This window comes from Azolla caroliniana, unplaced genomic scaffold (assembly GCF_043228905.1).
Source record: "Azolla caroliniana isolate FFs.n. ecotype wild unplaced genomic scaffold, voAzoCaro1.0.p SCAF_11, whole genome shotgun sequence".
Taxonomy (NCBI): Eukaryota; Viridiplantae; Streptophyta; class Polypodiopsida; order Salviniales; family Salviniaceae; genus Azolla; species Azolla caroliniana.
The window spans coordinates 15,541,722-15,553,408 of NW_028230446.1; the positions used below are offsets into that span (position 1 = coordinate 15,541,722).

General features: G+C 37.7%; 2 protein-coding genes across 5 annotated transcripts; both read left to right on the forward strand.

The window, feature by feature from the left end:
• The first annotated feature begins 1,552 nt into the window (after positions 1–1,552).
• On the forward strand, positions 1,553–7,428 carry LOC147857972 (U-box domain-containing protein 45-like). 3 transcript variants are annotated; one of them, XM_087327030.1, is made up of 6 exons: positions 1,553–1,666; positions 3,611–3,685; positions 3,812–3,994; positions 4,657–4,764; positions 4,891–6,110; positions 6,377–7,428. In XM_087327030.1, exons 2-6 carry the CDS (start codon positions 3,635–3,637, stop codon positions 7,152–7,154), a joined length of 2,340 nt encoding a protein of 779 aa, XP_087183156.1. In that variant the 5' UTR covers positions 1,553–1,666; positions 3,611–3,634; the 3' UTR covers positions 7,155–7,428. The 3 variants fall into 3 exon arrangements, with proteins under 3 accessions (XP_087183156.1, XP_087183154.1, XP_087183157.1); XM_087327028.1 differs by lacking the exon at positions 1,553–1,666 and adding an exon at positions 2,260–2,282; XM_087327031.1 differs by lacking the exon at positions 1,553–1,666 and adding an exon at positions 3,011–3,280.
• A 1,370-nt stretch (positions 7,429–8,798) lies between these two features.
• LOC147857973 (uncharacterized) lies at positions 8,799–11,236 on the forward strand. 2 transcript variants are annotated; one of them, XR_015530452.1, is made up of 6 exons: positions 8,799–8,954; positions 9,795–10,217; positions 10,345–10,421; positions 10,549–10,627; positions 10,761–10,937; positions 11,035–11,236. XR_015530452.1 is itself a non-coding variant. In XM_087327033.1 (5 exons), exons 1-5 carry the CDS (start codon positions 8,888–8,890, stop codon positions 10,880–10,882), a joined length of 768 nt encoding a protein of 255 aa, XP_087183159.1. In that variant the 5' UTR covers positions 8,799–8,887; the 3' UTR covers positions 10,883–11,028. The 2 variants fall into 2 exon arrangements, 1 of the variants encoding a protein (XP_087183159.1); XM_087327033.1 differs by lacking the exon at positions 11,035–11,236 and having other exon boundaries at positions 10,761–11,028.
• Positions 11,237–11,687: the final 451 nt, after the last annotated feature.

Consider the following 11,687-nt stretch of genomic DNA (forward strand, 5'->3'; position numbering starts at 1 on the left):
CTTGCTCACCCAAAATGCAACAATTTTCTCCCAATTTAACTTAGCTCCAGATGCTATACAAAACTATGACAAAGCCCCTTCTACTTGTTGCAAATTCGTTAGAGTCCCATCCACATATAGTGCAGTATCATCTGCAAATTCCGAGTCCAATATATCTTGTCCATGAATTGGCATCGCCAAACCACGCAAGCCTATAGATTGCGATGATATAAATACATGCATTGCTTCTGCAAACAAAAGGAACAAAAATGGTGTGAGCGGACATCCCTGGTGGACAGACCGAGTAATGTTAAACAGAGGTCCTACTCCACCTGCCAACAACACCTGACTATGTGCATTTCTATAAAGACAAGAAACACCCTTAATCCATGACGTGTTGAAGCCCAAGTGATGCATAGTACCTTCCAAAGAATTCCAGTCAACCCTATGATACGCTTTCTCAAAATCTAAAAGCAGCATAGCTAGGTTTTGTTTGTTTTTAACCTCTATTGCAATGGCCTCCCGAAATGTAAAAACATTATCCATAATACTCCTTTCCCTCATAAAACCAGTTTGCGATACATGAATTATCTTTGGTAGTACCTCTTGTAATCGAGAACTAAGCAACTTAGCAAATATTTTATAACTAGTATTCAAGAGGGTGATTGGCCTCCACTTACGAATATCTTCTGTCTTTTGACAAAAAGGTAGTTGAATTTCGTGGCAACTTCATAGCTCATGTGTTATGAGATTGATGTCTTCATATGTATATGATCTTGGGCTAAAGGCTAACGTGAGTATGGTCCCTTGGGAAGAACAAGAAGACGAAAGCCTTCTCCTAGGTCCTTCCACTCAACTTGCGCACCATCATCACCATCCATCATCCATCATCCATCAACGGTCATCTTTCATCTTTCATCTATGATCTATCGTCATCGTCATCGTCATCGTCATCGTCATCATCATCATCATCCATCATGTGTTATGAGATTGATGTCTTCATTTGTATATGATATTGGGCTAAAGGCTAACGCGAGTATGGTCCCTTGGGAAGAACAAGAAGACGAAAGCTTTCTCATAGGTCCTTCCACTCAACTTGCATATCACCACCACCACCACCACCATCATCATTCGTCATCGTCATCGTCGTCGTCGTCATCATCATCATCATCCATCATGTGTTATGAGATTGATGTCTTCATATGTATATGATCTTGGGCTAAAGGCTAACGTGAGTATGGTCCCTTGGGAAGAACAAGAAGATGAAAGCCTTCTCATAGGTCCTTCCACTCAACTTACACATCATCATACATCATCCATCATCCATCATCATCATCATCATCATCATCATCATCATCATCATCATCATCATCATCATACTCATCATCATCATGCATCATCATCATCCTCATCATGCATCATCATCCATCATCATCATCATTCAAAGGGTGGGGGGGGGGGGGGGATTTGAACTTGGGATGCTTCCCTTGCTTCAGTCATTTTTAACAAAGAAAAAATAAAAGTAAAAATAGAGGGAGTGATCAGTTTGTGGTATGTATTGGATCCTCTCCCTCCCTCCTCTCACCTCCATCACCAAGACTGTTTTCTCTCTCTCTCTCTCTCTCTCTCTCTCGATGAAATCTCCAAGATCACTGGATTCTGTCCGAACAGATCTTCTTCTTGAGAGGTAATTCTCTGTCTGTCTGTCTGTCTGTCTGTCTGTCTAACCATGTTGTTGCTTCCCGTCCTCTTCCCTTTTACTTGCACAGAAAGAATCACTAGTTCTTCAAGATTTAGCCAAAGGTCAGAACGAGTAGAACGAGCCGCGCGCTCTTCTTCTTACAACTATCTTGTTTGTTTAGAAAGTGGCGAATTTCACCACATTGTGAAAATTCCAGATGAAATTCACATGATTTGTCCTGCTTTCTTTGAATCTACGTCTGATTGCCTTGGCGACAGATCTAGAAATAGAGGCAAATTTGCTTCAGACCATGGAGGAATGTCTTTGATATCTCATGGACCATGGAAGAGTTTTAGGAAAAAGAAGGAGATTTCCTCGTCTTTTAATTCTTCCCGTAAGAAAACTGGTAATACCACAATAATATAGCTGGTACAAGGTCGCGCTTCAAATTTCAGAGAATTGACTTGCGTATCTGATGGATTAAGTGAGAATTCCAGTGCAAATTGCAGTCTTTTCGCCTCTTTTAACACTTCCGGTAGTAATTTGAAATTTACATCACCATATATCTGATATAAGATTGGGTCAACCTACAGAGAAATCTCTTCCATGTTTGATGGATTACGTAAGATTTAAATTACAACACTTTCTCTTCCTTTAATTCGTTTTCTCCTCTTTTTTTGCAAGTCTATGATACAAGTTTTCTTCAAAGTACAAAGAAATAGCCTTCACATCTGATAGACTAGGGACAATTTCCAGTGAATAGTTAAAGAAAATTCTCCTCTTTCAACTTTTTCCGCTTCAACATAATCTGACCTCTGTTAAGAAGCTATGGACCATGAAAGATGGAAATTCTATAATACTGCATCTTTCTTGGCTGATGCATCAGCAAAAAACCTCAATGAAAATTACAGAATTGGCTCCTCTTTTAGCATTTCCTTCTGAATCTGATGTTTGTGAACATAGAATTGTTCATATCAGTATACCTTTCTTTTGCTAGTAAGTAACCTTCTACAGTCTTTTCCTACACTATCTCTTCAGAATGGCTTCCGTATTTGATGAATTCATGAAGAATTTCTGTCTAATACTAGTTCCTACTTCAGAATCTGGGAATATATGGAAGAGAAATTTCGAAATACCATATTCCCAAAGAATGCTTCTACTACAGTGAAATAAATTCCGTTTGAGAATGGAATTTCACAACTTTCTTTCCTAGGACGTTCAAGTTTCTTCCACTATAGAGGAATTTCTTCCACATATGTTGGATTAGAGAAGCATTTCAACTTGGCCTCTTTATGGACGATAAACATTCTAATTCTAATTCTAATACTAATTCAAAATCTGGTTTCTGGGTGAAGAAGCTATGGACAGAGAATATAGAGTATATATTTCTTTCTTAGAGCCAGGATTTTACATTTCTGTATCATCTCCCTAATTTTCTCTCAGAACCACCTGACATTTGAACACATTTCACTCCTTTTATACATCACTTTTCTGAAGTCCAAAGACATAACCATTTACTAAGACCCCATCAGTTGATGCATTTTATATGTTGCATCACAAGAATCATTATTGAAGGAAGAGTCACTGGAATTAACTCCCTTATAATATCATTTGCAGAAGGTAGATAGGAAATCTGTTTGCTAATATTAAACCATGTTATGGATCATATATAGACATACTTTCCAGAAACAAGAAGTTAATAGGGAAACCTTTTTACTAAGATCTAACCATGTTATGCATCATTTCCAGAAGCCGGAAAATGTTTTTACTAAGATCTTGTCAGGTTGTACATTATGCTCACACATGCATATCATGTCGAGTGGACCAAAAGAAAATCTGATACTGCACACATTTCACTCCTGTTTAAGATAATTTTCTGTTGTTAGAAGCTAAATCTATTTACAACAATCTAACCAGCTTATGCATTAATTTTTGCATATATCATCACAGAAATCATTCTTGAGGGAAGAATCCATGGAGGTCAGTGGAAACCTAGGAGAAGAAACGGATTCGGTTGAACAAATGGTTAAAAAATCCTTTCTCTTTTCTGGTTCTAATAAATGATTTTTTCTTTGTGATGAGAGATTTTATTCTGAACCAGTAAATGAAATGATACATGATTTATATTTATTTCTCATGTGTTTTCAACAGATATATGGAGATGTGTGCCACAGGCTTGCAATGTTGGTCCAAAGAATCATGGAGTTTATCCCTGTATTTGAAGCTCTTCGGCCACCAAAGTCTGGCATGCAAGCTCTATGTGGAGTACATTGGGCTATAGATAGAGCAAAGTTGTTTCTTCAGAGAACTGCCAATTCTAGCAAACTTTACCTGGTAACAGCGTCTAGCTTCCTTTTCCTGTCAATATGTAGGGCAGAACACCAATATAACCCTAATTTTGTTACAAATTACCAGAACAACCCTACCTTCTGTAAACAATGTACCAGAATATCCCTAACATCCACCAGAACAGTCTAAGAATGTTTTAAATTACATGAATACCCTAAAGTTCCTATTGCCTTTCTTAATGAGTCCACTAAATAATCAACATAATTTGTTGATAGTAATCAAAGCAAGCATGAGAACCCATAATACTAATAATCTAATTTTGAATAGGGAATGAGAAACCATACCCATGACTAAAGTTCATAATTCTCCAATTATTTCTAATTAGAGAATCAGAGGCTATAATCAAGATGCATAAAATTCTGCTTTTAATTAGGGAATGAAAGCTTATACTTAGCTATCCTAATAATCCAATCATTCGTGCTAATATTTTATTAAAAATTAGGGGTATTTCGGTAAATTCTAAAACAATTTGGGGGTATCCTTGTCAGTTTTTAAAGCACAGGCTCTGAATATGTTGAACTTTAGTGGTGAAATCCTTTCGTCCCAAAATTGTCCCTGGTATATATTAGAATAGCTTTTTGAAGTATTATGTAGTACATGGTAGTTGAAGAGCTTGTGTAAGGTTTTGATCCTATCTTTCCTTGAAGGCAATCACCCATGATTCTGTCACATCCAAATTCGAGAAAGTTAAAGAGACACTGGACCAAAGCTTGAGAAGGCTGGAATCAAGTGTTCCTGATGACCTTGCTCAGCAGGTATTCACTGAAGTTAAAGGTGGAAATTGAATCCAAGATAAGAAAGGAAATGTTATACATAGTAGAGCTTCATGCTGTTTGGTGTTCTTTCCATGAAAACAAATATTTTCTGTTCATTTTCTGCAGATAAGTGCCTTTATTAGTGACTTGAAGATGATAGTTCTTCAGCCAGATTCATCAGATCAAGAGGCAGGCAATGAGATAGTTGCACTTTTGCAGAAAGAGAAAGAAGCACCTGGTTTTAATGCATCAACAGAACTAGATGTTTTCGACAAAGTGATATGGAAGCTAGGTATGAAAACAGCCAAGACACTCATTGCTGAGAAGAAAGCTCTGAGAAAACTGCTTGAAAAAACACGTAAAGAGGAAGACAAGAAGAAAGAGCTGATAGTTCTTTACCTACTGCACCTTCTCCGCAAGTATACTAAAGCACAGAATCTCACGAGTACAGACGAGAGCTTGATTGTAGACACAATGAGCTCTTGTCCTCCATCACCTTCAGAAAGGGGTTCTGAAGCCAGTACTAGTGGGCAAGATAGCGACTTTAGCTCAGAGCTTTGTTGCTCTGAATTCCATCACAAAAGAATTGTGAACAATGGAAATAAGGAAGGATTGAGTTGTTTACGACTTTCTTCAGTACCACCAGAGGAATTTCGATGCCCTATCTCCTTACAACTAATGTCAGATCCAGTCATCATATCCTCTGGACAAACCTATGAGAGAGTTTGCATAGAGAAATGGTTTGAAGAGGGTCATGATACATGCCCAAAAACTCAGCAAAAGCTCACCCATCTTGATGTTACTCCCAATTATTGTGTGAAAGCTCTGATTATGAGTTGGTGCGAGAGACATTCAGTACCTATCCCTACACCTCCATCACCCCCGCCATCTGTAACAGATTGGAGGTATAATAGATTCTCTCTATCGGCCCCGACGAAGTCCAATAATACTTCTCATTGTGAACGAGCTTCTCCAGAGAATGATGGGATATTCACTATGGCTCCTAGATTTGGCATAGTTGGAAATGATGAATCTTCTGTTATAGCCACTGATGAGTCGATCGGAGGGAGTTACTCTAGCCCACGAGGAGGTATGTTAAGGACAAATAGCATTCAGGAATCTGTATCCTTGTTATCTTCTTCTACTTCTATAGCAATGAAACACAGAGGTGCAGAGGAGATTCGGTTTCTAACAAAAGATGATGCCAATGCTAGAATCTATATTAGTGAATCTGGTTCTATTCCAGCTTTAGTAGGATTCTTGAGGGACACAACTAAAGCTGGAGATGAGGATGCCCAAACAACAGCATGTTTTGCATTGTTAAATGTGGCCATAAACAATCAAAGGTATATCAAAATTTTCAGTAGATTTTTGGGAAACAACAAAATACTGAAATTCCCTTCAAAATTTACCAGAATATGTTCTATTAGTACAAAATTTACTATTCCATAGGGGTATTCTAGTAAATATCTGAAAGTAAGGGGTACTTTGGTGTTTTGCTCTTGTTGTTTTTCATTGCATAAGCTAGCTTGCCACAAACATTCTGCCCTGATAATGTTTGTTTCATCATCGTATAACTAATGAGTGTTTTTTTCCGAATAATGTTGGACAGAAACAAAGCCGAGATAATAGAGGCAGGTGCTCTTCCATTACTATTAGCTCTGCTTGGTCCCGAAACTTCTTTACATGTAAGGGAAGCTGCCATTGTTGTGTTGCTTACCACATCATGTTTGGATGAGAATAAGGCAGCCATTGGTTCATCTGGAGCTGTACAATTCTTGGTAAACCATCTTGAAAATGGCTCCTCTCAAGGAGTGAAGGATGCCCTCACTACCTTATTCAATCTAAGTATTTTTTCAGGAAATCATCTGTGTATATTAAGAGATGGTGCGATCCCCAAGCTCTTCCATTTATTGAGCTTAGGAGATGTTGAATTGATAGAGAAATGCATCACTATAATGTATAACTTGGCTTCTATAGAGGAAGGGAGGTCAGCCATTGTTGAGGAGGATGGTGGCATATCTACTTTAGTCGAGTTTTTGGATAGTGGATCATCAAAGGAGAAAGAAATTGTTGCCAGTATTCTACTAGTGATTTCTACCAGTAATCATGAACATAGCCAAGTGATACTAAGGGAAGGAGTCATTCCATCACTCGTGATGTTATCAGTAAATGGAAGCCCTAGGGGTAAAGACAAAGCTCTCAAACTATTACAACATTTTCGAGAAGCGAGACAAAGAGAAGTGATGTGGAATGCTACTAATGCTAATGCATCATTGCATACAAAATCTTTGAAAGAAGGACACAGCAAGCCAGAGAGAAGTTTTTTTAGAAGGACAACATTTGGGTTGTTTAGGAAATCCAAGTCCTTTACCTTCTATCATTGTTGATTGTAACTATACTCTTGATATTTTACTGTTGGTGGCCAATCCTCTTTGTATATATGCCATTTCTTTTGATGTTTTATTTTCTCTGCAACTTGAGAGCATAGCCACTGGGAATGACCAGTTTTTCACCCTTTGATTTTTCTTTTCCTATCTCGTTTCCATGTGTGTATTTTGATCTGAAAACTGCATCCTATGTAACTATGCTCAACAAGAGTTGTCAGTTAGTTACCCGTGGGTTGCATTATCTCTCAAATGTACATAAAAAAGCCTTATTTGAGAGATTGTGAGATTTGTACTATGGAAATTCCATGTAACAAAAGTTTCAAAAACGCCACACATTTTGTAATTATGTATCCTCTTTAAGAAAGTGGCATAGAATAAGGACATACTGAAAACAACGTTTTTTTAGTAACACTTTTATTACTAGTCGATTAAACACTAAAGAGCTTAAAATCACTCCAAGCAAACATTGTAAATTTGCAATGTGATGTCTCTAAGTTGCAGACAATCAAATAGAGATTGCCTAAGGGATTGTTTAAAGAAGCTAACTTCATGTAGTTGGATTCAATCAAAGACCTTATTACTGTGGGCTGTCCAAATGGTCTAGAGTGCCCAAAATCGTGTCCATTGGAGAAAATAGGCATTGTTGGATTCGATGCACGGATTTTAGCCAAATAGCTAAAAGTGTTTCCCAAACCTTCGGCTAGGAAATTTGTGATAAAGAGACACACTTCACCTTAACCTTCATACAAATGTTATAGTGAATGAGCTAGTCCATAATAAGCGTGGGATCGTTTCCAATCATCCAACACATCTTGCACAATGCAGTGAGGCTATCAATCTCTTTTGAAGATTAGACCCAATCGGGAGCACCCCAATAGACATATCCATAGGAATACAAGCTGTGTAAATGGAAGACCAGAGCTCCATAAGCTTGTAAACCTGTTTTTCCACCATTACTTTGTTTTGTGCAGGTTCCATAATGCATTTGCATGTTCGTGAAACCACGAGACAAGTTGCAACAACATATACACTAATTGTTTTAACGATTCCAAAATAATATTTTGCACAATTACCAAGCCAATCTTTGCCATATGATCGAATTTAGACTCAAGAGTTGAGACTTTGTTTTCCATCTCAATAGAGGAGTCTGAAGAGAGGAGCACTCAATTGGTAATGAATTACCACATCGCTTACTCACTAACAATTACTAGACGAGATGACACTCCATACCTCAAATACACGGGAGAGGTTATTGTCTTCGATCGACACAAATGCACGTGCATGAAATGCCAGCTCACATGCCTATATGTCATGGATTGATCCGTGAGCATTATGGGAATTATGCTCGGATACACAAAGTTCGACCCTTGATGGCGGGGCGAGACGGGGGTAATTGTTTGTTATTGGAATTTGGTGCCGTAGTATATATATATATATATATATGGGAAAACAAATGTGTGTATGAGAGAGCCAACAGGCAGGACAAAAGCCAGCAGGCAGAGAGTGTCCGCGCCAAGTGTGAAACCAATCCCATCGAAGAACGAATAATGTATATGTATAACAGTACTGTATATGTATAATGTAATGAAATCTACACACCCAAATTAGCGCATACAAAAATTTCCCCCTTCAAAACGACTGTCTATCTCTCTCTTCTTCAACGTCTCTCTCTCTCTCTCTCTGAATTATTTCTTCTTCCTCGTCTTCTCTCATCGTCACAGGCATCTTCTTCCATGGCGCTGCGATCCACTCGGCTTCGTCCCCTCCAAGATGAAAATGTACCAAATTCTCTACTCTCTGGTATGTCTTCATCCCCATGCCTGCTCCATTTCCCACGGTTTTCTTCAGGTGTGTTTTGTTTTTGTCTTCCGCGGTTGTTCTCCTTCAGATTCTGAACTTCCATGTAGGCTCTTTTTTCGTGGAAATATGCGTTTGAGAATTCGTTTGAAAGCCAAGTTTTGGCAAATGTCAATTCATTCACAACAAGTATAGACTGTTATCGTCCGTGTACATTTGTACGCGAAAGAGGACGACGAAATATGTCTTTAATCATGAAGGAAAACTTTTCTTTTTTATTTCAAAAACTTTTGAGAACCAATATTGAAGAGGTTTGAACCAAGATTTCTCACAGTTTTTATGCTAATTTTTTTTCTTTCCGAAAAGTGTTTATGATCTGTAAGCTGTATATATATCTCCTTAAACGAATACTTTGACGGATAGTTTACTTTTTTTTCAAGATTAATCAGCCAACGCACGCCTGCGTCAATTTAAACAGTTCGAAAGGAATGTCTTTTTTGTTGAGTTCTTCATCAGATTCCAAACACAGGTTTTCCTGTATTAGAGTGTTTCCGAAGAGTGTTTATGATCTGAACGCTGTATCTAAATCTCTTTAAACCAAAACTTTAACGGATAGTTTTCTTCGTTTTCGAGATTAATCAGCCAACGCATACCTGCGTAAATTTAAACAATTCGAAAGAAATGTCTTTTATATTCAGTTCCTCATCAGATTCCACACACATGTTTTCCTGGATTAGAGCTCGTAAAATATATGATTTATCACGGAATACAGTTTGCTCTATCTTAGAAGGCCTATTATGGTGCTCTAGATCTGAATTTAACTTGTGTCTTTCTTGATATCAGGAAAGAATCCCCTTAACGAACGAAAAGGTCTCCAGCAACAGCAAGGTCTTGTGGAAAGAAAAAAACTCTCTAACATCACCAATCATGTCCCAACCCAAGCAAAGTTGTCTGGGAAAGCTTCTGTGGAGAAGGAGAGCTTCTCCATTAGAGCAGATTCTCAGAAGTCATCACGTCCTCCCCTCAAGAGCATCAGTAGTAATACCGCTTCTAAGCATGTCGATGAGACAATATGCAAAGCCACTTCCAAGCAGAAAGCCGAAGGAAAGACTCAGAACCTCGCCTTTCATCTCCCACCTCGGTCCAAACTCAATCTGACAGAGGAAATGAAGAAGAACGCTGCTCTGTGGGCTGCAGAAGGAATTGAAAGCTTGCATGTCAGTGGAGATGATATGGAAATGCTTCATAAGAAAGCGAGGGATGAAGGTATGTCTCATGATACATTCTAGAGTGATCTTGTAGGTTTTAGTTAAGAGCTTATAAGACGAATACTCTTATCAAGCAGTTATGTAAGTGGCCATGGTTAAATGTATTGCTGTTATTTATTTTTCAGAAATAGCCAAGAGAGTCGAAATGACTAGGAACTATCGAAGTTGCATTCCTTTCCCACGTGTATCTGCTCCTCATTCTGTGAGTTATATTTTATTTGCATGTTCGTGTCAAAATGTTGATGCTTCTGAGTTTTTCTTCATTCAATGAAGTATATTGTACCTCATTGTTTCCACGCTATTTCAAGATATTGAATTTTTCTTTTCAGTTCCCTTGGAAGCCTTTGGATGTCCTTGAACCAGACATATTAAACGATCTTGATGATGACACGTGTGCTGATTTGAGAGGTAAATTACCACTTGAGTTTTGTCATGTTCTCATCTTTCTTTCTTGTTTATACTTTAGATCTTGTGGTGCATTCAGTGAATTATTATTGTTGGATAGCATTATGACTAACAGTGTGTTCGATGTTCTGCACAGATATGGATGCTGACATGCACATTAATGATGGATTATCGGGTTATATCGAATATTTTTCCGTTTGTTCACCCCCCAGGTTTACAGAAGGATGGCCTCAGATCAATGAGCACGTACAAAACTAAAAAGAACAGGGAGGAACGATTAGTTGATAATGATATGTGATGATTGATAATCATACTTCAACTTTAGTTTGGATTGAATCAGAATGGTATCATAACTTGTTTGACTGATGCTCAGGATACAAGTTCTAGGTTTACTATTTGTAAAGACATACAACTTTAGTTTGGATTGAATGGTATCATAACTTGTTTGAATGATGCTCGGGATACAAGTTCTAGGTTTACTATTTGTAAAGACATACAACTTTAGTTTGGATTGAATGGTATCATAACTTGTTTGAATGATGCTCAAGATACAAGTTCTAGGTGTACTATTTGTAAAGTAATACATACCACATGCAGACATTGTTAAGATGTTTTTTGTTTGCATTAGTTATGTGATGAAACTCTTAAAATTCATTAAGGGTCACCTGTCTGACCTAGAAAGACTGGCATGTTTATCTCTATATGTAGAACAAATAGACACTCCATATCCTTGGAACTATCTATAAACGCACCTGTATGCACCAAACCACTGGCATGTATCTATATGTAGAAACAAACAGAGACTCCATATAAAGCTAATTGAAGTAGATTTTGAATTGAGAAAGCTGACCTTCACTATTTCATGATTAAACACTCTTGAATCGAAGTGAAATAGAATATAAATAAATATTATACTTTATTAATGATTGCAGTGTCACATCAGATTAGTAAATAAAATGTTAATGGTATCGTTAACTGGCAATAGACACATAGTGTTTGTTTGATAGCAAATATATATTTTTCTCACAAAAAACATTGCCATGAATGAGGTTTCAAGGATGGA

Coding starts and splice junctions, on each gene's coding strand:
- LOC147857972 (XM_087327028.1), top strand. Junction 3,686..3,811: donor CGGATTCGGTTGAACAAATG/GTTAAAAAATCC, acceptor TGTTTTCAACAG/ATATATGGAGATGTGTGCCA. Junction 6,111..6,376: donor GTGGCCATAAACAATCAAAG/GTATATCAAAAT, acceptor AATGTTGGACAG/AAACAAAGCCGAGATAATAG.
- LOC147857973 (XM_087327033.1), top strand. CDS start 8,888: ATGGCGCTGCGATCCACTCGGCTTCGTCCCCTCCAAGATGAAAATGTA. Junction 10,218..10,344: donor TAAGAAAGCGAGGGATGAAG/GTATGTCTCATG, acceptor TTTATTTTTCAG/AAATAGCCAAGAGAGTCGAA. Junction 10,422..10,548: donor GTGTATCTGCTCCTCATTCT/GTGAGTTATATT, acceptor TTTTCTTTTCAG/TTCCCTTGGAAGCCTTTGGA.